Source organism: Ixodes scapularis, unplaced genomic scaffold (genome assembly GCF_016920785.2).
Source record: "Ixodes scapularis isolate PalLabHiFi unplaced genomic scaffold, ASM1692078v2 PGA_scaffold4__175_contigs__length_147842914, whole genome shotgun sequence".
In the NCBI taxonomy this organism is placed as follows: domain Eukaryota; kingdom Metazoa; phylum Arthropoda; class Arachnida; order Ixodida; family Ixodidae; genus Ixodes; species Ixodes scapularis.
The window spans coordinates 87,415,713-87,439,441 of record NW_024609879.1 but is presented as its reverse complement, the minus strand read 5'-3'; the positions used below and the strand labels follow the sequence as shown (position 1 = coordinate 87,439,441).

General features: G+C 45.8%; 1 protein-coding gene across 2 annotated transcripts; it reads left to right on the top strand.

Annotated features, from left to right (window-relative positions):
- The first annotated feature begins 119 nt into the window (after positions 1-119).
- Positions 120-23,150, top strand: LOC8054051 (selenoprotein N-like). Of its 2 annotated transcripts, none has more exons than XM_042293249.1 (7): positions 120-594; positions 2,252-2,589; positions 3,882-4,033; positions 5,342-5,532; positions 9,811-10,066; positions 19,074-19,249; positions 20,646-23,150. In XM_042293249.1, the coding sequence occupies exons 1-5, from the start codon at positions 274-276 to the stop codon at positions 9,913-9,915; spliced, it is 1,107 nt and encodes a 368-aa protein (XP_042149183.1). In that variant the 5' UTR covers positions 120-273; the 3' UTR covers positions 9,916-10,066; positions 19,074-19,249; positions 20,646-23,150. The 2 variants fall into 2 exon arrangements, with proteins under 2 accessions (XP_042149183.1, XP_042149182.1); XM_042293248.1 differs by having other exon boundaries at positions 20,640-23,150.
- Positions 23,151-23,729: the final 579 nt, after the last annotated feature.

Here is a 23,729-nt window from a genome sequence, read left to right as displayed (position 1 = left end):
TCGCTTTTATAAGTTAATCTCTTCAGAAATAATACTTTTACCAAGTTTAATTTGATTTAGCCAAGCTTAGAAACCACGCCGACCACACTAGCAACGCTGGTAACCATAGCAGGTAGTTTCGTTTTTACTTTGTTTGCGACGCGTATCTCCTGCCGTCGTGATGTAAACAAGGTGCACATTCGTCCGATTCCCCGGATTCTCAGTGTGCACTGCCATGGGAAAAGGGATGGTGGATTCACCGAGGTGCATAAGAGTGGACCCAGAAGTTCCGTAATGACTGCTGGGTCCGGTTTGCACGGGGGTCGAGCTTTCCCTGTGTGCGCACTCGCACTAACTTCGTTCGTCGTACCCACTTTGATCCTGCTACTGTCAATCGCTGGGAGGGTTTCTTTTGACTCCTTCGAAGCTTGGGCATGGCTAGGACAGCTGCGGCCGCTCGATGTTTGCGCGCCTCACAGTCATCTCGACGAAGTTCTGTCGCTGGCTGGGCTGCGCTCTGCCCTTGCGTACGACGCGTCGAACGTCACCATAATCTGTAGTTTCCGTCCTATTGATCTTGGGAGCCTTACCAAAGATTTCAGCGAAGGAATTTTCGTGAGTATCAACCTTTCATGCGTATTATTACGTACACCCTGTTATTGCCTTCTGCTAACGCTCGAGCGTCCCCTAAACATGGCAACAAGAGAGCATTTTTTTTTTTTTTTTTTTGAAAGAATGATGCTGGTTCTTGATTTTAGCTTGCCTATAGTTAGACCTAGCTAGACCCAGCATGTTTATGAACAGGGCTCCCGTATATACAGACGCGTGACAAAATGTATAGCTGTTATTTATGATTGAAAACGAGCGTGTTGGTTAATAGATACAAAACTTGAAAGAATAAAAGAGGACGAGGATGGTACCAGGGAGGGCTATGTTGCGCTTTTGCACTCCCAGGAGACTAGGGAGGAGGAAGTGACGTCATCAACGCAGCAAATGCAGATTGGATGTTGATTTTGTTTTCCTCTGTCAACATCCAATCTGCGTTTGCTTTAGCCGTTGACGTCGCTTCCTTCTTCCAAGTCTCCTGGGTCTGCAAAAAGCGCAACATAGCACCCCTGGACGTCTTTCCTAAGATGTCCTGGCACCGTGCTCATCCGCTCTGTTTTATTCTTTCAAGTTTTGTATCTGTTATTTATGCAAACGAACACATATGTGTCAACCCATACTCAGTATATATGACTCACCAGTTTTGAAAATATCTTTTTGCTACCCATTCCATTAAACTTTGGCTGCGTCTACAGTGCCGTCCGACAGCACTCCACTCGCGCCTACAAGTGCCGTCCGAAAGAAATTCGGACGGCGCGTGTATATATCGGGGAGCTCGTTAACCCACCACCCCGCCTGCGTTCATGCCGCTTCGCGGCGACAGTATGCGGCTGCTAATTACAACTATACCCACTTGGCTCCGTCGTACACGCCGCTTCGCGGCATCCAGCCGGCAACCCAAGCCCTGCTGTCCCCCATGCACCTCCGGAATGGGAGTCCCATACCATTTTGTTCAGCAAAGTTTCGTCGACAACTTTCGTTTTTTCTTTCTTTTTTAGTGTTAATTGTGAAAAAGAAATGTTGCAAATATCGACAAATGCATCAACAAAACAAAATGTTAGCTCGAACCCGGATCCGCTGCGTTTGAGGCAGACGGCTGAACTCCATGAAACGAATTATGTGACGAATAACTGGCAAATGCCGCCCGACGGTATGCTCGCTTTGCGCGCGAGGTAGCAGCCACTGTGTTGATTCCGCGCAGAGCAAAAGCCGCCGGGCAAAATTGGTTGGTTATTCGCAGCATATTCGTCCCATGGAGTTCAAACTTTAAGCTTCGAAAAACTTGTTTTGGCGGGGGAGGTCAAAATGCATGTCTATACTATAGGGTCGGCTGGATTTCGGGGCAGGCCGAAACCCCATAAGGGCTATGCCACTGATCTGCAGCATTAACTATATTTGCATTCATTGATAAACTACCCTGATAGTCATTTAACCTTTAGCAATTATAGTCGCTTGCAGGATGAGAGCGACGGGGTGTCTTTTTCGGACATTCAGCATGTGGTTGTTGCCTTCAGCTGTGCTTTGGCTGCATGCACGCTCGAAGCTTACGAGAGACTGTAATTAAAGGTAGGAAGTTTGTGCTGGAGGCATGTCCAGTGTAATTCTTTATTGTCATTGACTGTATTAAAAGCCTTGTTCACTTCCTTATTGCGTCTTCGTCTTGCAGGACCGAGACAGTAACCTGCGGTGCCTGCAGTCTTGGGACAAGCCTTACCACAAGGAGAAAAGCTTTCCCCTGTACCTGTTCGGTGCATTCCTGCCACCTCCTGGCCATGCGGCTGGAAAGCCGTGGTGGCTGATTGAATCCTCCGGTTTCGAGCACGACGGAAGAATTGAAAGTGCACTGTACAGATCCCGACCTGGACGCTCGTCCGCCGAAGTATTGTTCCACGGCCTGTTTGGCATGTTCCACCCAAACACGTTTCTTTACACAAGAGCGTCGCCCGTGGGAACGGCTGCTGTGGTTGCTCGTAGGGGAAATGGAACTCTCGATGTTTTGTTCAGGTTAGTTTCCCCTACATAGTATTAGTCTCAGTAAAACTGTTTAGTTTCGTATATGGAGAGCATGTCCGTCCACCCCCCCGCAGAGGACATGATGACGTCGTGTCACCCAGCTCCGGTTGGAGGATAAAGTAGACACAAAAGTGGCGACTGCAGCGTCGTCCGTTAATCGTAACATCAACTAGCTGCCTTTCCTTTTTGATGGTTCTCGGAAATCTACCAGTTTTTTTTATGAATGAGGACCCGGCATTTGAGACTGGAGTTAAGAAATAGCTCGAAGTGTAAATTATTTTTGTCAGTTGACAAATACGAGATGTGCTACAGCAAACAAATTATTCGCAACCGAGACGTCTGCTACGATGACAGAATGAGAATGCGGTTCTGGAGGCCGAACGTCTGCCTCGAATGACTGGCCACCAAGCGCGTGCTGGTTGCCTTCCACCATGCAGTCGCTGCACATGCGTGCATGCTCGAGGCTCACGAGATGCCAAAGCATCATATCAAAGGTAGGAAGGTCACACAGGATACAGGGCAACCGAACGGCCTCGATGCCATGTTAATGCTGCAAATGGCCGTACCCACCGAAGAGAATGGCGTCTGCAGGGGCAGAGCTTTGTTGCACATGTGATCGCTCCCTCTCACCTTTCGGCTCCACCTCTCTCACATGCAGAAGGATGTATTTTGGTTCACTTGCTCATTGTATTTTCGCAGAAACAAGAATTATGTCCAGGGCACCGTTTTACCTGCATCTGATACAGTCGCGGACAACACAAAAAAGCCCAGGCGAGCATGTGGCTCTAAGGACCTTTAAAGCTATCTGACGTAAGACAGCCGAGTTACCATCGAGGTTATTGTGGAAACAAAGTTGCACCGAAGCCACACGCTCGTTTAATTTTCATTGTATTGCCCGTGGCTGCACGACCTCTATTTTCGACAAGGAATAAAATATTCTTAGTGCCCTCCTCCACCATAAGGGTGGTGAAGGTAAGGAAGAGAAGACTACACTGACAGCTTAAGTACGGCAAGCCCCGAGCCTCTTATTATTGCTTCGCAGCCAATGGCATTGTGGCTTTCGCTGATAAAAACAGCAAAGAATGGATCACGAAGCAAGAAGCATGTTGGGCCATGCCCATCAACTCTTATTAAGCTGGCAGTGACAGTAGGAGAATGCACTCTGTGCACTCTAGTTCCACCAGCAAGCGAATCAAGCTTTTGGGAGAGGAGGGTTGAAAGAGAAAGGGGAAGCAAAAGTGTTTTTGGTCCTGCTTACTTCCCCTTTTACTTTTACTACACAGATCCCACGTGGAGTTTCAGCTGAACGAGCCGCCCAGACGGCCCTTTTGGTTTTCACCCAGTCAGTTCAGCGGAAGAATCGTGCTGAGCGAGGACGGCTCGGCGGTGCACCACTTCAACGTGCACGTCCCTGCCGAACGGCGCCTCAACGTCGGTGAGTGAGGCGTTTAGTCACGCTCTTTACAGCTATAGTCGTTTTCGCTTGCTGTAAACTTTCTTGTTTGTGTACGGATGAATAAGAATGAGGGAATAAGAAAAACCCAAGTTACACGGCGAGGAATTCCTATTTGACAGCTTCATTTTGTGTTCCCAAGGAGCACAGCCCCCACTGAATTGTCCGGGAGGTGGCTTCTTTCTTCGGGATCCACAGCTGGATAAATGGATGCTAACGGCTGTACCCTATATAATGGGTGGTAGCTTGTGCCACCTAGCTCTTATCTCGTTTTCTTCTCTTATCGGCATCGGGACATTCCAATTACTGTACAGGTAACAGGGTCCTGAAAGTTAAAAAATTCCACGGCCACATTCAGTTTTCCCAAACACGTGTCCCGACATGCGCCATTTCTTTTTTTTTGCTCGACATCAAAATATAGGGTGGTTCAAGTCACCAGGCTCGATCTAGAATGGACCATAAAAATCGACGCCTACACGTAGCAATCTAAACTTTTCGTCAAAGGTGTATTTCACAGGTCGGTTTTTTCTTGTAAAATTACAAAGCGTAGCTCTCTTTCTGTAAAAAATAAGGCCAAGAAACTTGCCAGGGTCTACGGCGGGCAGCGACGCAGACGACAGGAATCCAGCAGTGGGTGTCTTTGGCGTTCGTACTGATAGATGGCTCTACCCCCTTATCGCGACGGCTCGCGACCACCGTGGTTTATTAAAATGAACATAATTCTTTAGAAATGCACTTTCGGTTAAAAAGTAAATGCGGGCAATAAAAGCAGAACTTAAAGTAAAGAAACGCGTCTGCGTAACGGCGGCACTTTGGCTGCCAACGGATTTCGTCTGCGTGTCGTCTGCTTTCTTTCGCTGGTCGGCTGCACCTTCGGGCGCTGCTCCCGACGCCATCTATCATTACAAACGTTAAACACACCCCGCTACTGGATTCCTGTCGTCTGCGTCGCTGCCCGCTGTAGACCCCGGAAATTTTTTTCGCCTTATTTATCAGAGAAAGAGAGCTATGCTTTGTAATTTTACAGGAAAAAACCGACCTGTGAAATACACCTTTGACGAAAAGTTTAGATTGCTACGTGCAGGCGTCAACTTTTACGGTCCATTTTAGATCGAGCCCGGTGACTTGAACCACCCTATAGACACAAAAGAATGCCAAATTCGTGGGATAAAGAAACAACAAAACCCTGGCTGTGTAAACACGAAACCCTATTTCAAATTGCTGGCTGTTGGTGAAAGGTGGATGGTGAATGGAGTAGAAGTGAAGGCTTTTGTGTATGTCTCTTCCTAGATTTGGAGTGGCTAACTGGCTCGCAACACGACGGAGACGAGGAATCTATGGAGGTAGACATCGGTCACATTCCCGAGATGGCACTGCACTTTGTCGGGGGCGAGACACCTTCCAACGTCACGTGGAGCTATGAGATGTCAACGAAGGAGGCCCGACAAGCGCTCGATCGAATGTTCTTCCCATTCCTTAATGCAAGTACTCTTCAATATGTTGCTCTAGTCTGTTGCGGGTTAAAAAAGGCGTGACAAACCCCACAACAAAGCTTTCGGCTTGTCGTGATTGGTTGTTTCCTCCTCTCCACTCACCCCCTTTCCAGCATTCGCTCTGCTAAAGTGGAAAGAGCTTGTCCTGCATTTTTTTCATAGTGCAACCAACTCGTATGTGTCGGAAGGACATTGCCTTCCTTCCAGAATTCGTCCTTTGCAGCTAATATTATGGGCTGCTTTGAATTCCCAGAGTCCATGGTTTTTAGATCGACGTAGAACAAATGAAGGTACTTCTTGCTAGAGATCTGTATGCTTGAAGAGAGAATCGGGGCATTTGTGGTTGTACGAACATGATGACTGACATACCAAGGTTTTCTCTCCTGCGTTAGCATTTCTTCTGATTATTAACACTGCATGCCAAGTCATAACTCTATAAGGGGATAAACTTTACCTTTTTCTTCAATGAGACTGATTTCATTTTGATTTTTAGTGCTTTGGTTTGGTTGAGGAGTTAAGTGCTTGCAAAATTAGGTTGAAAATCTCATTGGTTATATGTAGTATTGTATAATTACCACGCTAACCTTTATTAGGAATTGGCATAAGAATTTAATCATTGCATGTGGTAATTTATTTCCTGCCCTGGTCATTAAGCTTCACGACAAAAATAAAGGTGTGCTTTTCTTAGCCTGAAGCTGTTGAGGAATGCCAAAACGAGAAAAAGGAATCGACATGAAAGAAGACTCTATTTTTCGTCCTTGACTTTGCTGCCACTCTTCAGCAACAATGTAAAAAAAAAAAATTGATGTTTGTGTTTAGACAGCATTAGGCCAGTCTGCCCTTGAAATATGACGACACTGGTTTATGCTGTAAATGAGAAATTGGTGCAGTACGACTGCTAGCCTGGGGCCTTTAAAGGGACACTGACAGGGTATTTATGCTCGCCGAGGTTTTTAGTTTTACGTGACATATGAAAGCCTACCACCCAGAACAGAATTTGCAGCTTGAAATTTGGTTTCTTTCTGCCCGAAAACCGCCGATCGAGAACTGGCCGGTTTGAGTCACGCTCCTTCTCTTTTCTGTGGTCACGGGCCGTTTTCTAATGTTTAGACCCGACCACCAAATTTAATCAAAGTCGTGGGTCATTGAAGGCACACAGTCAATATTAAAATTAGAAAAAAATATGAAACATCTTTTTTTTTGGCTTTCAAAAAGCTGCAAAGACGTTGATTGAAAAAAAAAAAAGGTAGCACAGACAACCCGAAGCATTATGTGCGTTCACTGCATAATTCTCATCATGGCGTCGTTTCACATATTGTGGGACTAGCGGATGGCAGCGGACGACGGGGGGGCACCTCTACTTCAGAACTGTCGTTCACGGTACCGGCGAATTCTGTCTTCCTTCGAAAGAGAAATTTCGGACCGATCAAAAGAATTGATATTCATCTCGTACGACACGCCCGACCAGCAAGCCGATTGCACGAAGACCTCGCCAAGCTGTCGTCACTTCTCGTGGCTGAAGACATCGCTCGCTCAAACGTCAAGCACGAAGTGCGCACTTCGAGTTGAATACGCAAGCGTACGGTTTCTTTACGAGGTGCGAATGTGGCCTATGCGTGGTGCTGCCCGACTTCATGCTGGAAGTGCATGTACTGGAGGGAAATCGGCTGCGAACTTCCGGCACACAGTCGACCCATTGCATTATTACGCAATAATGAGTTCCTTCAGTAGCTCAGTGGAAAGACGTCCGCTTCACACGCAGCAGGCACGGGTTCAATCCCTAGAGTGTGTGCAGCATTTTTTTTTTTTTTTTTGTCAAGCATTTTGCGATGTTTACATTTCTTTTTTTACAATTATCACTGAAACTAACAATTGTTGTGGACGATACGTCACTGAACTGAATGGTATGGGATTCCATTTTTGACACCTGCGAACTCAATGTAGTCACTTTCCACAAAATACAAGGAGCATATGAATTGAGTAGCGTCCGCTTTCCAAGCTTCGCATAGCTGTTCTAAAGGAATTGCAGCCAGCCATTGATCCCGACTCGTGCGGCGGAACAAACATAACTGCAAAGGAATCGCACGGCAAACGGATCCTGCAACGCATTTCGTCTGCTACGTGCGGCAGAAAAATTAAAAAAAAACAAAAAACGCACGGTTGGGTGTAGCCACATGACTTCCACCACTCCAGTCTCTCCTCTCCACTTCTCCGTGCGGTGCGGGAGTTTCGGTTTCGAGCAGTTGCGTTTTTTGACTTTATTAAAAAAGTAAATGACCCTGTAGCAAAATATTAATTGGGCAGTATTCCGACACCATAATGAATCGCCTGGCAAAAAAAAGAAAAAACATTTTTGGGGGGTGTCAGTGTCTCTTTAACATGCATCACATGGTAGTGAGACACGACCGCATGCCGGTACGATCCTCATGCAGATCGAAACAAGCAGGGGCAGGGATTGACCCCAGGATCGCTGGATTTTGCTGCGCAAGGTTTAGCTCTACGCGTTCCGAGCTGTGGTGTGCTAACGCACTTGACCATCGCTTCCCCTCAGCAATGTACAAAGTTTCAGCAGGTACAACAGTAGCGTTATATACAATAAAATTCATTTAAAGGGCAACCCCACTTCATTTTTGTTTTTGAAAAAGCAATGCAGCCCTCTTCAATATCACCTAGGAAGACCACACATCAGATATTACGACGTAATTCTGTCTAAATGTTTCTTAAACTTCCCGGCAAACTTTGCAACTCGCCCAGTTGCCGAAATCGGTTGACTCGAGCGGGCGAATTGAGGCGCAACCAACAGCGCAGTCAGGGCTACGACGTGGGCATAGCCAACATTGAGTTAAACGTCATCTCCATTGCCCCCTTTTGCTTGTTTTTACTTCTCTGGGCAAGCGTGACAGGTGACATCAACAACGTTTCCTCTTGGCGCGCCTGCGCAGCGCGCTTCTTGGGAGCCATTTGGCCGCCCCGCCGTTATCGCCTTTTTTCATGTCACAACTGCCGTCGTCATCCCACCGTTTCTGATTCTTGTCTCTCGGAGTTGCGTCCACACTACGGACACTATGTGCGCAGACTTGCGGCGCAATTGTTCTGACGTCGCCGAATGTCGTAGACACCAAAACGTGGTGACGTGCGCGGCGCAGACGACACTTGCGCCTGGCATACGCCCGCCCCAGTCCCGCCCGTTGTTGCGTAGTGGATCACGTGACATCTCATACCACACAACAGTCATGTTATTGGCGGCGCGAAGCCAATGTTGCTGAGCGAAGCCGAAGTTTCGGTTTTGATTTTTGTAGATTTAAAAATATATATCACATTTTTCGTGAAGCAAATGACATATTGTCTTTTACTAGGTCTTTTTAATGTGAAATCACTTATTCCGAAATCTTTTTAATTGAAAAGTTTCCCTTTAAGAAAACATGATGCAAGTACCGTGTTTATTCAAATAAAAGTCTTTTTTTTTTTTTTTTTTTTTTTCGGAAATCGTGATTAAAGAATTTCGACCTACTTTCACGACCAAATTTTGCGACCCTACCGGAGGCATGGAGCTATCGAGTCACCGAGCCGGCGTTGCCATAGAGCCGCGCCGCTTCTTGTTTCAAAAAGCTCTTGGTGCACGAAAACAACCGAAATGGCCCGCCCGCGGTGGCCGGTGCCGCTATCGCGCGCAACTCGGGCGTCGGGTTTTGCCATCGCGACTCTAGCCACTAGCGTTCCCCTTGCTGGGCAACGGAGAAGGAGAGGAACGCTATGCGCCATGCACTTTGCCCTCCATCCTCGCAAACGCGCACAAAAAAAAAACCCGAAAAAAACTGAGGTTACTTTTGTTTGTTGCTTGAGGCGGCTCGGCCAACGCTCCGCTCGCGTGTTGCTTATGGCGACACGGCGGCTTTGCTTGCGTCTTTGTAGTTTGTCTTTCGTCGCTTCGCACCTTCTTTCGTTTCTCCTTGTCGTCATTTTACAATGGTGTCTATGAAGTACTGTTGCGAATTTGAGAGGATGTCTACCAAGCTGACGAAGCTTCGGACGACGATGACATGTCCAGAAGTTCTGACGGTGATTAAGTTTTTGGCATCGCCCCATGATTTAGCTGAGAGCGATGTAAGTAAAGGAGTTTCTTTTGCCCAAAATTTCCCCTGTTCATAAGAATAATAAAAAAAAAAGGTTGACCTACATTTGAATTATTTTTTTTTATTCTCGGTGGGTCCAACAAATAGGGTTCGACCTATTTTCGAGTAAATGCGGTAATCTTTCCATCTCCAGGTGCCTTACCACAACCTGACCACAGCAGCTGCACTAGCACGGCAGGAGAGGAAGATGGTCCACTCGGTCGTGCTGTGGGGCAACTTGGATGACCAGTCATGCTGAGGCAGTGGGAGGACCCTGCGCAGGGGTCCTTTGGGCTCACCAAAGGTGCAGGAGCTGCTGCTGAAGCACTTCATCAGCATGTGGAGCATCACGGCACAATTGAAGGCAAGAAGGCGCCGTCATCAGTGTAGTCCCCAAACGCCAGCCTAGGGTCAGTCGTTGGCCAAATGTCAGTGCATCAGAGCACGAGTTCTAAAACTTGTCAATCTTGAAGAACCCGTATCTGTTTATAACGGCGGCCGAGCAACCCCTCTCGGTCTCAGCATTCACAAAATAAAACGGTGCGGAAGCATGCGGAGCTTGTAAAGTATACTGCACATACTGGGGGAATGTATTGCACATAGTTGTGCATCAATGGGTGACTCAGACCTGCTAAAATAAAACCTAAACTGAAAAAAAAAAAAAAAAGGGATATTTATGGCAAAGACAGTTTGGAAATTTAGGAGCTTGGGGAACCCATGGCTGTACCCTGGGGTGCACCAAGATTCCTTGGAACCTAACTTGAGCACTCGCGTACCTTAGTAAAATTGCATGTGGAATAAAATTGTTTCGCTTCGCTCCGTTTCACATTACGGCGTACTGCAGTAGATATTACGGGCCATGTAAGGCAGTCCAACATTCCATGCATGTTGCGCATGGCTCCACACGTAGCTCCACCTAAACGGAGGGTCATGTGACATGCTCCGGGCCATGGATTGGTCCCTCTGGTTCGTAGCATCCGTTTCTGTACATCTAAAGGAGAAACAGGGTATGGAGGCTCGAAGGCGTCGAGTTTGATGTCCGCCCCTCCTGTTTTAACCGAGGTTTGCAGTCATGTGGCTGAACTGACTAAATTTCCCCTCTGAAGTAGAGATGCACTGCATGATGCCATGATGCATGTTCGATTGTTGCACAGGCCAAACTGCCAGCGCAGCAGTTTGAAGAGTGCATCATGGTAGGTGATTGCCACTGGATGATGCACTGTCGAAATTGCAGTGGAAAATTACATCGCTGCATGATGGACTGGTCTAAATGCAGTGCATCGTGTAATGATAGTCCACTAGATAGTGTACTGACCAAATTCCATTGTGCAAATTAAAATTATATTGTTCCGTGATGCATTGGCCAGATTACTGGACCATAAATGTGTCTGGTGCGCCATCCCTAAAGCTGCACTGTCCAAATTGACTCCCCACATCAAATATACATACAGGGAGCAGCTGTCAGGCATCTGGCACACCTGCGCAAGATAATCGCGATTATCAATCCTTTTAACCGACTATATGAGCAATGACCACCTGGGAGCGTGCTCACAAACCAGTTTACAGACGACAAACATCCAGTATAGGGCATAAAAAATGCACGGCCGCCGTTTTTGCTCTATTTATAATATTTTACCATGCCTGACTTGAGCTCCGATAAAACTACAGGAGGACGCTTGAGCTTTGCCTTTAAGAGTGGAACGCAATAGCTAAACATATAAATCCCTGCTCGTTCCCAAGCCGTGGAAGCTGTCTGCATGGCCTAGTCGGTAACGTGTCTGGCTCACAACCGATGGGTCGTGGGTTTGAATCCTGCCTCCGCCTAAAATTCTTCAAATTTTTCTAAGGGGGGACACTACCCAGAAAAAACAATTTTTGGAAAAAAAGTTGATTTTGACAAATGTCATATTTACAGCCACCAACATCCAGAGAGTATTCCCAGAAAGTTTCATTAGTTTACACTGCATAATTAATTTCTCATAAATTTTTTTTGGTACACCAATGCCAAAGAAAAGGTAGTGGTTGGAGCACTTCGAATGCATTTTTCTCCATTCCAATTTTCGGCAGAAATTTCGCTTTAGGAAAACTATCGTTTTGTTATTACGTAACTTGGATTCACTTTTAAAAGTTTTTCTGGGGTGAAATTTTAAGGGAAGATAACTATGAGCTTGTATTTTTTTTTTTTGTCATTTTTCATGCTCAAGAACTAAACTTTTGGACAAAGTATGGACATCTAAAAAACAGTATTTGTTTTTCTCTGGCTTTTCTGTCATGAAAAATGGTATAATATAGAAATATAGCTCCATAATTATCTGCTGTGAACTGTCCTGAAGCAATATAACACATGAAAATGACAAATTTAAAAGTAATTTCAAAACGATAGTTTTCCTACACAGACACGGCCACTTTCATCTTTGAACATTTGCAATCTTTTTGTACATCACCCAGGTTAACAAAATTTGGCAGAAATGTTCTCAACGTGAACAGAAACAAGCCCTGTAAATCTAATTTAAATCAAACAAGCGGTGCAAACATTCACTTTTTTGGGTAGTGGCAAAAAATGATTTACTTTATCAAGTGAAATCATTTTAAACATGCGGCGACCTTTCATTCTCATTACATGTCATGTTTTAATCACTGTAATTCCATGCATCACGTGAGCATTGTGGGTTGTTTGGAATTCAAATTTTGCAAAGCAAGCCAAATGTATTAGCACTTACGGCCGTATCCTGTAAATAAGACACTACTTTTTAAGGTAGCTAACTTCCCATTGTTTGGCACTAAACATAATCGTCAAAGTGTTCTGCTTTGAAGTCCCAAAAGATAGCATAGCCATCGTCACTAAATTGTTCACCAGAGTATGATGTTCCATAATAGCTGCTCAGAATGGAAGTGAAGCATGTTGATTGACTGCTAGCTGCCGTCACAGCACCAGCTGAACCTGCCGGCTGAGAGCATGGTTAAACAACATACAACCACAATCGAAGTGGCAATATCATGAATTTATACAACTGTCTTGAAGTATGTGTTCACGCATCCCATGCGGGGAATTCCTTCTCAGTGCAGACATCTTGCCTTTCCTTATGTCAACTTTGGGGACTTAATCAGAGCAAAGACTTGTACTAAATAAAGAGACCCACTGGACTATGTGGGCAGAAATTGAGGGAGAGTAGGAGATGTCAGATATACAAGCTCTGGTTGGAATGATTAGTAGATAGCCTGAGAGCTAGATGCCTTTGTGTCCACTGCACTCATCAAGCGTGTTCAAATGCGAAAACCAAACCCCATGGACTCATCGTTCCGTGTCCTAGCCAAGGCTTTCGACGAGTGCAGTGCAGACAAAGGAAGCTAGCTTTGTGTCTACCCACTAATCGTTCCAACCAGAGTTTGTCATTTTGACATTCCTGCGCTTTCGTCTCCTTCTCTCCCCATTCTCTGCCCGCACGAACACTGTAGCACTCTGTCACAACTCTTTTGTACTGTCAAGCCTAGTGCAGCATCCACAGTACTGCAGCCCTGCTCTACTGCAAAAACATGCAATTTCGTCTTGCATATCATTCGCATGCTTCGACAAAGCTGGAGCATTGCAGAAGCTACGCTGGTCTCCACACCGTAGCACAAAACAGTTGAGGCCGAATAGAGATCCCCGCAGGGGGCACCTGTGAAAGCAGGTGTTTGGAGGGTGGCGTCTCCACGGACCCCGAGCCATGCGGGTTCGCCCGCCCACGTATGGCTGTGCGTGGCTTTCCCGTGTCCGGGGAAAAGGGCATCCTGGTGGTTGAGCCGAGCCCGGGGTAGGTTTGGACCCTTCGGGGCCCCCCAGGTGAGGCAATACACCACTTCGGCCCCTGCTTCTCGTAGACGGGAGTCCTGGTAAGGCCCGGCCAGGATGATTCAGTCTAGTCGCCACTTCTACTATCCTCTCTCTACTTTCACCCTTGTCTTCTCCTCCTTTTCACTCTTCTCATTTCTCTTCTTTCCTTTTCAACTCCTTTGGCGGCAAGGGCTAACCTTGGGTGGCGACAGACACCTTGTCCAAAACCACTCTTGGTTATAGAGACTGGGCAGCACTAATAGCGTAACGTCTTCAGCCAAGCCATTCTTGTTATGGAGCGTTACCTACTCCCTTGTTGGGCTCGGTGGTGGGCGGTGCACCACAGTTTCCGAAAACCCTCCCCCTTCATATGGGTTCCAAACTTAAACCTTTTGATCGGCCCCCCAAAAGGGGCCGCACCGAAGCACTGAACACAAAACAATCTTTTGTACTGGAAAAATTCCCGAAGTTCCTTGTTATGCACTCGGAAGGTGACAAGCCACTTGGCAAACTTTCTCCCTTTCTAGTCTCCAAAGTTCTTGAGGGTGTTATTGGCGCCAATTACAATGCAAAGAAGATGGGATCTGATGATCTCCTTGTCGAGGTCAACACAAAGCAGCAAAGTGATGCCCTCCTTAAATCGAACCTTGTCTCTGACTACAAAGTAAGCGTAAGTCCTCACCGCAAACTGAACAGTGTTCAAGGGGTCATTTCTGAGGATGACTTGCTTGACTCACCTGAGCCAGAGATAATTGAGGGCCTCTCTAGTCAAGGAGTTATAGATGCACGACGAATCACTATCCGCCGTGATGGTGTGGAACGGAAGACAAAACATATAATTTTGACTTTCGATTCAACCACTCTGCCGCAGACTGTAAAGGCAGGTTACCTTCAATGCCGGGTCCGACCTTATGTGCCGAACCCTCAACGGTGCTTTAAGTGCCAGAGGTTCGGCCATGGGTCACAGAACTGTCGGGGAAGGGACACCTGTGCAAAGTGCTCCAGCAAGGAACACGTTGCAGATGTGTGCGATAATGAGCCTCATTGTGCGAACTGTAGTGGCAACCACCCGGCATACTCTCGATCTTGCCCTGTGTGGAAAGACGAGAAAGAAGTTCTTACATTAAAAGTTACCGAAAACATTACCTACACTGAGGCAAAGAAGCGCTTTGCTTTTGTATCGAAGGGCTCTTATGCCGAGGCCGTGCGCAGGGGACCAGCGCGGCCAGTAGTTTCGATGGGAACGCAGACGTCTCCGGACGACCTGCATCTCCCGTCACGGTCCCCCTCTAAACCCCCGAGAGCGGCGCCAGTGGCACCGCCTCCGAACCGCAAGGTGAATGCTGCTTTGCCAGCATCCGCCCCAGAACAGGAGATGTCGTCTCCTGCTCAACCGGCTGCTTCGACCTCTCGGGGTCGGGGCCTACCTCCCCACACCTCTGCTCCTCAGAGGAAGCCTGGGGAGGTGCCAAAGCAGTCGACCTCCAAGGGCCAGCTGCCAGCAACTGCAGACGAGCCCATGGACGAGGGTGGGTCGAGATCTGATGAGGAGGCTCTCCTCTCAAGATCAGAGTCCACCCCCTCTGCCTCCGGTGACTCTAACCGGAGGCAGAATAACCCGCCTAAAAAAACAAAGTGCGCCGCGTGTAAAAATTTATTTTAAACCGTAAGGAATATAGCTTTTTGATATAATTTGTATGTTATACTTGTTTTGTTTTAAATGGTTAAAAATATAGGTATAATGCAGTGGAACTGCCGCGGTCTTTTTCGTAATATTGATGATGTCAACTTTTTTCTCGATGAGCTCCAGCCTGTTGCCATCTGTTTACAGGAGACTCATCTTAATGAAACAGATACTCGGGTACTACGGCGACATCAGGTTTTTAGAAAAGACCGTGTTTCTTGTAACACCTCTTCTGGTGGAGTAGCTGTGGTTGTGCAGAGTGGTATTGCCTGTGCGCCTGTCCCTCTCGCAACCCCCTTAGAGGCAGTAGCAGTTCGTGTTCTGCTTGACCGCCTAATTACTATTGTTTCGCTTTACCTTCCACCAAACTTTCCAGTGCATTTACATGACCTGCAAGGGCTTGTGGGCCAACTGCCACAGCCTTTTTTAATCTTAGGAGATTTTAATGCACACCACCCCATGTGGGGCAGTGCTCGTCAAGACTCTCGTGGCGGTGTCATAGAACGTTTTTTTACTATCATCTGGCCTTTGCCTATTAAACAAGAGACAACCAACTTTTTTTAGTGCACCTCATAATACTTTTACTTCCATTGATCTTTCCATATCATCACCTACTTTACTTCCCTGCTTTTCTTGGAAGGTTTTAGAAAATCCTTTCGGTAGTGACCATTTTCCTGTAATTTTAGAAAGTTCAGTATCCCTTCCTTCTCTTCGAGCTTGTGCTCCCAAGTGGAAGTTAGATAAAGCCGACTGGGCTTTATTTTCTCTGGAGGCAGTGGTTGATCCCGCTGTTTTTTAGCTATGTCTCCTGAGGAAGCGACTCTTTATCTTACCGAAAAAATTATAAATGCTGCTTCTCTGTCAGTTCCCCGAACTTCTGGAAATATTCCCAAGAAATGCAAGCCTTGGTGGAACAAGGATTGTACAACCACCATGAAAGCTCAGGATAAGGCTTGGGGAAAGTTTCGGCGGTACCCGACGGTTCAGAACAAGATCAAATTCAAACAGTGTAAAGCAAAAGCCCGTTGGACACGAAAACAAGCCAAGAAGACCTCATGGGTGAAATATGTATCCTCCCTAAACAGTTTTGTTCCTGCAAAAGAGGTATGGGATCGTGTTAAGAAAATTCGAGGTACTTACCACTCCTTCAGCATTCCCCTTTTTCCTTCATCATCCCCATCACTAAAAGATCAGGCTGACATTCTTGCTGATCATTTTCGAGAAGTCTCCAGTTCTTCAAATTACTCTACCAAATTTAAAAAGTTCAGGTCCTTGGCAGAAAAACAGCATATTGATTTCTCTGGAAGTGATACTGGTTACAACCGGCCGTTCACAATGTGTGAGCTTGAATTTGCCCTTGCAGTAAGGAAGCAGTCGGCACCTGGTCCAGATATGATTCATTATGAACTGCTGAGGCACTTGTCGGCTGAATCCTTGGTGAATTTGTTGTCTTTCTTTAATTATTTATGGGAAGCTTCTTGTTTTCCACAGTGCTGGAAGCGAGCACACATCATTCCCATCTTGAAGCCTGGCAAAGACCCTTCCCTACCACCAAGTTATCGGCCTATAGCACTGACTAGTTGTCTAGGAAAAACTTATGAACGGCTTATTAACAGAAGGCTAGTATACATTCTAGAACAAAAGAAAATTTTTGATAAAAACCAGTGTGGTTTTAGAAGAGGTCGCTCAACCTTAGATCACCTTGTCCGGTTGGAGACTTTCGTGCGTGAGGCTTTTGTGAACCGGCAGCATTGCGTTTCTGTCTTTTTTGATTTACAGAAAGCTTACGATACGGCATGGCGGTACGGAATACTTCAGGACCTGTATAGGTGTGGCGTTCGTGGTCGCATGCTGCGTTGCTTAAAGGACTTCTTGACAGACCGTTTCTTTCAAGTCCGCCTGGGATCCACGCTCTCAGATGTTTTTACACAGGAAAACGGCGTCCCACAAGGAGGTGTCTTGAGTGTTACCTTGTTTGCAATTAAGATCAACAGCCTCGCTGCAGTTATACCACCATCAGTCTTTTATTCATTGTACGTAGACGATGTCCAGATCGCTTTCTCCTCATGCAACTTGTCAATTTGTGAGCGCCAATTGCAGATAGCAATAAATAGGATGAGTAAGTGGGCCGATGAAAATGGCTTCCGGTTTGCACCAGAAAAAACAGTGTGCGTGCCTTTTTCATTACGTCGAGGGTTGTCGCTAGATCCCAGCTTGCAGATGAATGGCATTGACGTAACCGTTAGGCATGAGCACAAATTCTTGGGTGTTATTTTTGATAAGAAGCTCACTTTTCAGACCCATCTAAAAGAACTGAAGCGAAAGTGTCTTAAATCTGCCAATGTTCTCAAGGTGCTTGCACACATGTCCTGGGGTTCTGACAGGAGATGCCTCCTGCAACTTTACAACTCGCTGGTTCGTTCCCGCCTCGACTATGGTGCGGTTGTATATGGCTCGGCACGACCGTCATCTTTAAAAATGCTAGATCCTGTGCATCACCTTGGACTTCGACTTGCCACGGGGGCCTTCCGAACGTCGCCTGTCCCGAGTTTGTATGCAGAGACGTACCAAATGCCACTAGAAAAGCGAAGACAGTTCCTCAGCCTATGCTATAGTTATAAAGTCAAATCTGACCCTGAACACCCATCCTTCCGTTGTTTGCAGGTATCTCCTTTTTTTCGTCTTTTTGAGAATAAGCCAAGTATAGTACGGCCTTTAAGCCTCCGCATTCAATGCATGTCTGCATCCCTGCAGCTTGCACTTCCTGAGCGTAGCTTGATGACGAAAGTTCGAAGCATTGCTCCTTGGAAGGCGGTGCACTATACCTGTGACTGGTCACTAGCGAAATACAATAAGCGAACTGTTGCACCACTAGTCCTTCAGCAAGAGTTTATGGCCTTGCAAGCTAAGTATAAGGACCATGCACAATTCTTCACTGATGGTGCAAAAACTCCACACTTTGTCGGTTCGGCTGTATATTCAGAACACTTTGTAAAAGCTCGACGGCTTCACTCTGTTGCCAGCATTTTTACTGCAGAACTTTATGGTGTGCTCATGGTTATTGAATATATATTAGGCAACAACATCAGGAAAGCTATCTTGTTTGTGGACTCCCAGAGTGCTATCCTCTCTCTCTGTTCCCTCAATGATTCTAAGAATCGGCTCGTGCAACAAGTACGGGTAGAGTTAAACCTGGCTTCCCAAATGGGATACAATATCAAGCTGTGCTGGGTACCAAGCCATGTGGGAATTTCAGGTAATGAGAAGGCGGATAGGCTGGCAGCGTCTGTTAAGGATGCTCTGGAAACACCCGTTCAGCTGCCTCAAGAAGATTTTAAACCAGTTCTTAAAAAAGCAATTAATAATGCCTGGCAGCAAGACTGGGACAAAGAAATAAATAATAAGCTACATGTCATCAAACCACGTTTGGAGGTATGGGAGAGTTCGCACCATAGAGACCGTCACCATGAAGTTTTAATGTGTCGTTTGAGAATTGGACATTCACGTGTCACCCATCAACACCTTCTTTGTGGTGAGGACGCCCCAGTCTGTGAGCATTGCGGTGAATTGCTAACAATGCTGCATATTCTATGGCACTGCAAATTCTTTGATCAAGAACGTCGAACAAGTTTCCCTGCACTTTCTGGATACCTTCCATTTCATCCAGCCTTTTTACTGGGAGATCAACCTTTAGTTCCTTTTGGTCATATTTTAGATTTTCTTAAAAAAACTGGCTACCTGCACCAGTTATAGATCCTCCGCATAGTAATTCCTTCCTTTTACTATAGTCTTTTAACTATTCCTTTGGCGCAGCATGGCCTATGTTGCTTTTGCGCCATTAAACACCTAATAATCAATCAACCGAATAGAGATACCTTATCAAGCGACTTAATTTTTTTTTTTTTTTTTGTATACATAGGAAATCAATGCTTTGGACGTTGAAGACACTGTAAAGAAGATGGCTACAGCCTGCCTTGGACAATACCGCTTTCCGGTCCAGATCGTCTGCCTTCTTCCTGACGCCACCATTGTAAACGGCATAAACGCAAATGACATCCTTGATATCGACACCGTGGACGAGGATGAATTTGTTGGGTGGGTAAATGGTGCTATGGTCTGTTCTTTTTTTAGCCTTGGTGTATGAATATTGATGCATAAAATGGCTTCTATTCCTCCGCTCTTCCAGCTTCCTAGAGCAGCAGTTTTAGCTGTGCTTCTTGGCATGCTTAGTATGCTTCACTCTGTGAGGGCACACTTCACAGTGTGTCCAATTCAGACTTTTGTGGCAGCAGAGCCTTAAAATGGCAGCATGGCCATTTATTTCTTGAAACTATACTTCTTTCTGGCTATGCTTCTTTTTGAGTAATATGCACGATTTAGGTCTCTCCTTACAAATTCAAAAATGAAACAAGACCTACTGTAAAATACCAAGCACGAGCCCATGCCATAATAAGCACTCGCTCATTACTTACGTAACATTTAAAAAATAAGCGAAGGTTAGCCCAGATTTCTGAGCTCACCTGGCTAACTGAGGTGCTGTTCTGCGTTAATCGCTTTCTTGAGCACACTGGTTCAAAGCGATGAAACTCAACGCCATCATGTGCCCCTTCTGCATTTTTGCACTCTGACCGTCCAAGCACCTATCTCAAGGTTCTCCCCAGATTATCTCCCAATTTCAAATGTTCATGTGCTCGGCATTTTGCAGTAGATATTTCTACAAAAGCAGGCACTTTCATTCCTTATCTTTTTCACATGCCAAGTCATGCTAAAAGGTTTTACTAGGGTGCCTACATGTTTCCGTCGCTCCGCTGTTTGGGGTGGCGACAACGTTTGTGATACCTGTTGCCGACAAACCAGTGTTGCCTACCTCGTTACCATGGCAGCCTCCGCTGTTTCGTCGACCATTTTGTCACACTCGCCAGTTGTGCGCTCGCGCTACTCCGCTAATCCTCGTTAGGGCTAGGGAGCGCCCACCGCTCTCGTTCCGACGGCGAGGTTTCGGTGTGCGATGCCGGTCTGTTGCGTTCCATTTTGTCAAGGGGACTCACGTTTCGATAAACGCAACACATACTTCCTGCTTGCAACTTCAAAATATGAAACACCTGAATAAAGAGAGCGACAGCCACGACGACCGCCATCCCGCTGAGCCTCCGACTCGTCCGACTCCTCTTATGAACGGAAACGGAAGTGGCCTCACAGTGTTGCCGGTGTGTCGAAACTACTACGAAAACTCAACGTTGTGTATGTTTAGCGAAATAAGAAGTGGGTGAAAATGGCGGTGGGAGAGGTTCTGGGAAAGGGTAACAAGAAGTTGCGCCACCCTAAAGCGGAGCGGAAACATGTAGGCACCCTAGGTTTTACACTAGTTTTATTTAGGATTTGCATTTTTGAAAGATGTCTGCCTTGTTCGCTACAGTAGTGGTTCCTAACAGTGCAATATGTTTTCACACTATATTGCATTAAATGCATTGACGCTCTTTCCCAGGTTTAGTGACCCACTCGACATGAGGTACCACCAGTTTCTGGTTTCCTGCATCGAAATGGCAGACAAGGTTCACAACTTCAACAAGCCGCCGGTGCCTAGGAGTGAGCTGTAGGACATTTTTGTTTGGGCCCAAACCCAAACTCGCTCTCCAACTGGAGAGTGAGTTGAAGCTACAAGGGCTCCATTTTTCCTGTACTGGCGGGGCGTGCTATAGAGTCCCCCTGGCAGTTTCAAACCGGTCTCGCAAAGATGAGATGGAGACCAGCAACCTAAACCCTTTTTCCTATACTATCTCCATATCATTCTGCCGGCTTGCAAAGCCTTTCTTCAGCAGACGGCACATGGCTGCCTGCTGAAGAATGAATCGCCAATTGAAAGGTCACCATTTGAAAAATGTTTAAGCGACTTCCTGCAATCCTCTTAATTACTCTCACAGCCTTATAAACAGCGCAGTAGGTGGCACTGGTGTCTTGTCCGACGGTCATCTTGTGTACAAGATGAAGTCGATCAAATGGGCAAGGCTTGAAACTTGTCACAGTAATCGCGAGGGCTGGTGGCGCGGGATAAGGTTATTGCCCAAAGTCACTGGAAATGAAAACAATTTGAAGAAGATGCAGCTCCACTCGGAGTAAAGCGTCCAAGAATGTAAATAGGTTATATTGAAGTGGTTGTTTGAAATGAATGGATGTCATGGTTCGTTAACCCTATGAGCGCCAAGATTTCTTTTTTCCTGCACGTCGAACACAAATTTTTGGTCCCATGCAGAAAAACTTTAGCAGGTCTTATGAAGTATATATATTTATCAAAGACACACTGATCTATGGGCTTGAAAGTTAATTGATGTCTGCATGCCTCCGACCTAAAATATTTTTCTCAAATTATACTGTTTTGAGACGGTAATATGAAAAGTGGCACCCCGACTTTGCACCCTGGGGTCACTTTATTTAAGTGGCCTTAAACAACATTTTTTTTTATATATACAGAAGTAAGATTTTCTTATTTATTTTATTTACTTATTTCTAGATTTCTGTGGTCACCATAAAGCTCGAGGTTGGGCGGCATAGTATTGGCCTTCTGGAACAACGAAGGAACAAACCTAGGCAGAAGTCTCCTAAACAAGACTTTCTGCATGCCATCAACGGGCATTAGTACATGACAACTATCCTCTACGCGTAGAAATAAAATCGATAGCCCAGTTGGGAGAGGTAGGTAGCAAATCGAAACAAAACCCTGCATGGCAGTGTGCCGGTACTCAAAGTGTTAATGGTAAATGTGAAGGTGCTCTCGTCTCTAAATCCTTTTATTCGAGAATATATCATCCTGCCCCCGAGTCTCTCAACCATATTTAAATATTTCATGCCACTTCTGAAGCGGACAATCGGTGATGCAACTTGTTTGCCCCATAACGAACAGCCATATGAACACAATCAATCAAAAGGGTTTGGCGTGAAGTCTAGTAAAACCTCCAAATCATTCTTGCAGCTTCACTCCCGCCGTATGGCGGCTTGCTGCACGCCGAACAAGCAATCAAAGTTTTTTACAATTTACAAAGCAGTTTTATTGCCTTTGATAGAAATGCGGAATTTATAGCAAAGCCGAGTTCATGAGGCCTTTTTTGGAGGAAGGGGGGGGAGTCCCTTTTTAGGTCTCTCTTAGGACTGCCGATTTTGGTGTCTTTTTTTTTTGTCTGGATTACTCTTGAGCTAATCAAGTACAGAGACAAAACAGTCTGTGCGGCGCGAGCATTTAGCAGCCTCTGGTGCCTTCCTGTAGCCGTCTTAGAAATAAATTTGCTATATTTCTTTGCAGTAATGCATTGAAAATGAAAGCTTACTCAAACTATATGGTGATATTTTGTGTGTCTGGAGAAAAATTGTAATTCTGGGCAATTGTAGGTAGGTTATGGTACAACCAGAAGTGTTAGAAATTTATTCTCGGATCTGTTTCCTCTCAATCGAACACTGTTACGGGAACCCTTGCTGTACTTCTATCAGAGCTGAAAGAAACGTGCAACTACCGCAGCTAGTGAGCAGAAAATCTAAAGTGCCTTTTGCACGTCTACATGGATAGCACCTTCCAAAGTGTGTTGTGTTTAGTTGTTTGGCAGGTGTGGAAGGCATCCAACTGATGTAGTAAAGTGACGACGTAACCTTATGCACCACTCAAAGGTAAGAGTGAAAGAGCCCTATCTGATAAGGCTAGATTTTATGCTCTGTATGCTTTGAAACCCGGTGTGAACACCAAATGGTGATTACTTTCATTGGTGGATTTTTCTCGATGTGTGCCAACCTTTTAGTAAAACTAGAGGTTTAATGACTCTGTGCCAGATCTGTTGCATCATTGCTGTGCGAAGTATTCTGCTCCTCACGATCGAAAGCATCGAAAGCGTATGAATTTTCGTTTTATGAAGCCGCTTTTTAAAACTATTTACCATAGAAGGAAGTGGTGGATGCGCGGAAATTTTAAGTTGCTTTCGTGCATATTTTTATAATAAAAGTTTATACAATGTCATGTTGTTGAAATGACTATTTACTCCTCAAGTGACTGATTTGCTGGAGCTCAAGTCGTTGTGGCTGAGTGGCTATGCAAAGCGCAAGTTCGGCTGCTGCTTTTGCAGGGGTTCTGGTGACATCAGAAAGTCGAGCTCTGCTTGGCTCTGATTGAAGGATAGTGGGTAGACCTCAAAGCAAGCTGCCTTCTACCCACTATCCTTCAAACAGAGCCAATCAGAGCTGGGCATTCTGCTGGAAAACAAGCAGAAGAACTTGCACTCTGCATAAGTTAGAGAGCCGGGGAAACATGAGCAGAATGTTGCTTGATCTTTAGCATCCATTTCACACTCTGGATTTGTGTGCTCATGCAGCAACACAGAACACAGTGTTTTGCAAACTTGTAGCTTGAGACTAATTTCTTGGTTTGTCTACTACTCTTGTACTTCAGACTGGTAAGGACAAGACTAAAAGCCTGCAATATTTTCACGGTATACTGTAAACAACTAAATTTTCGCGGGGACCTAATTTCCGTGCGCGAATGGCCTACAATTTGCGAAAATTACGTCCCGCGAACAATTCGGGCAGTATGTGAACGCAA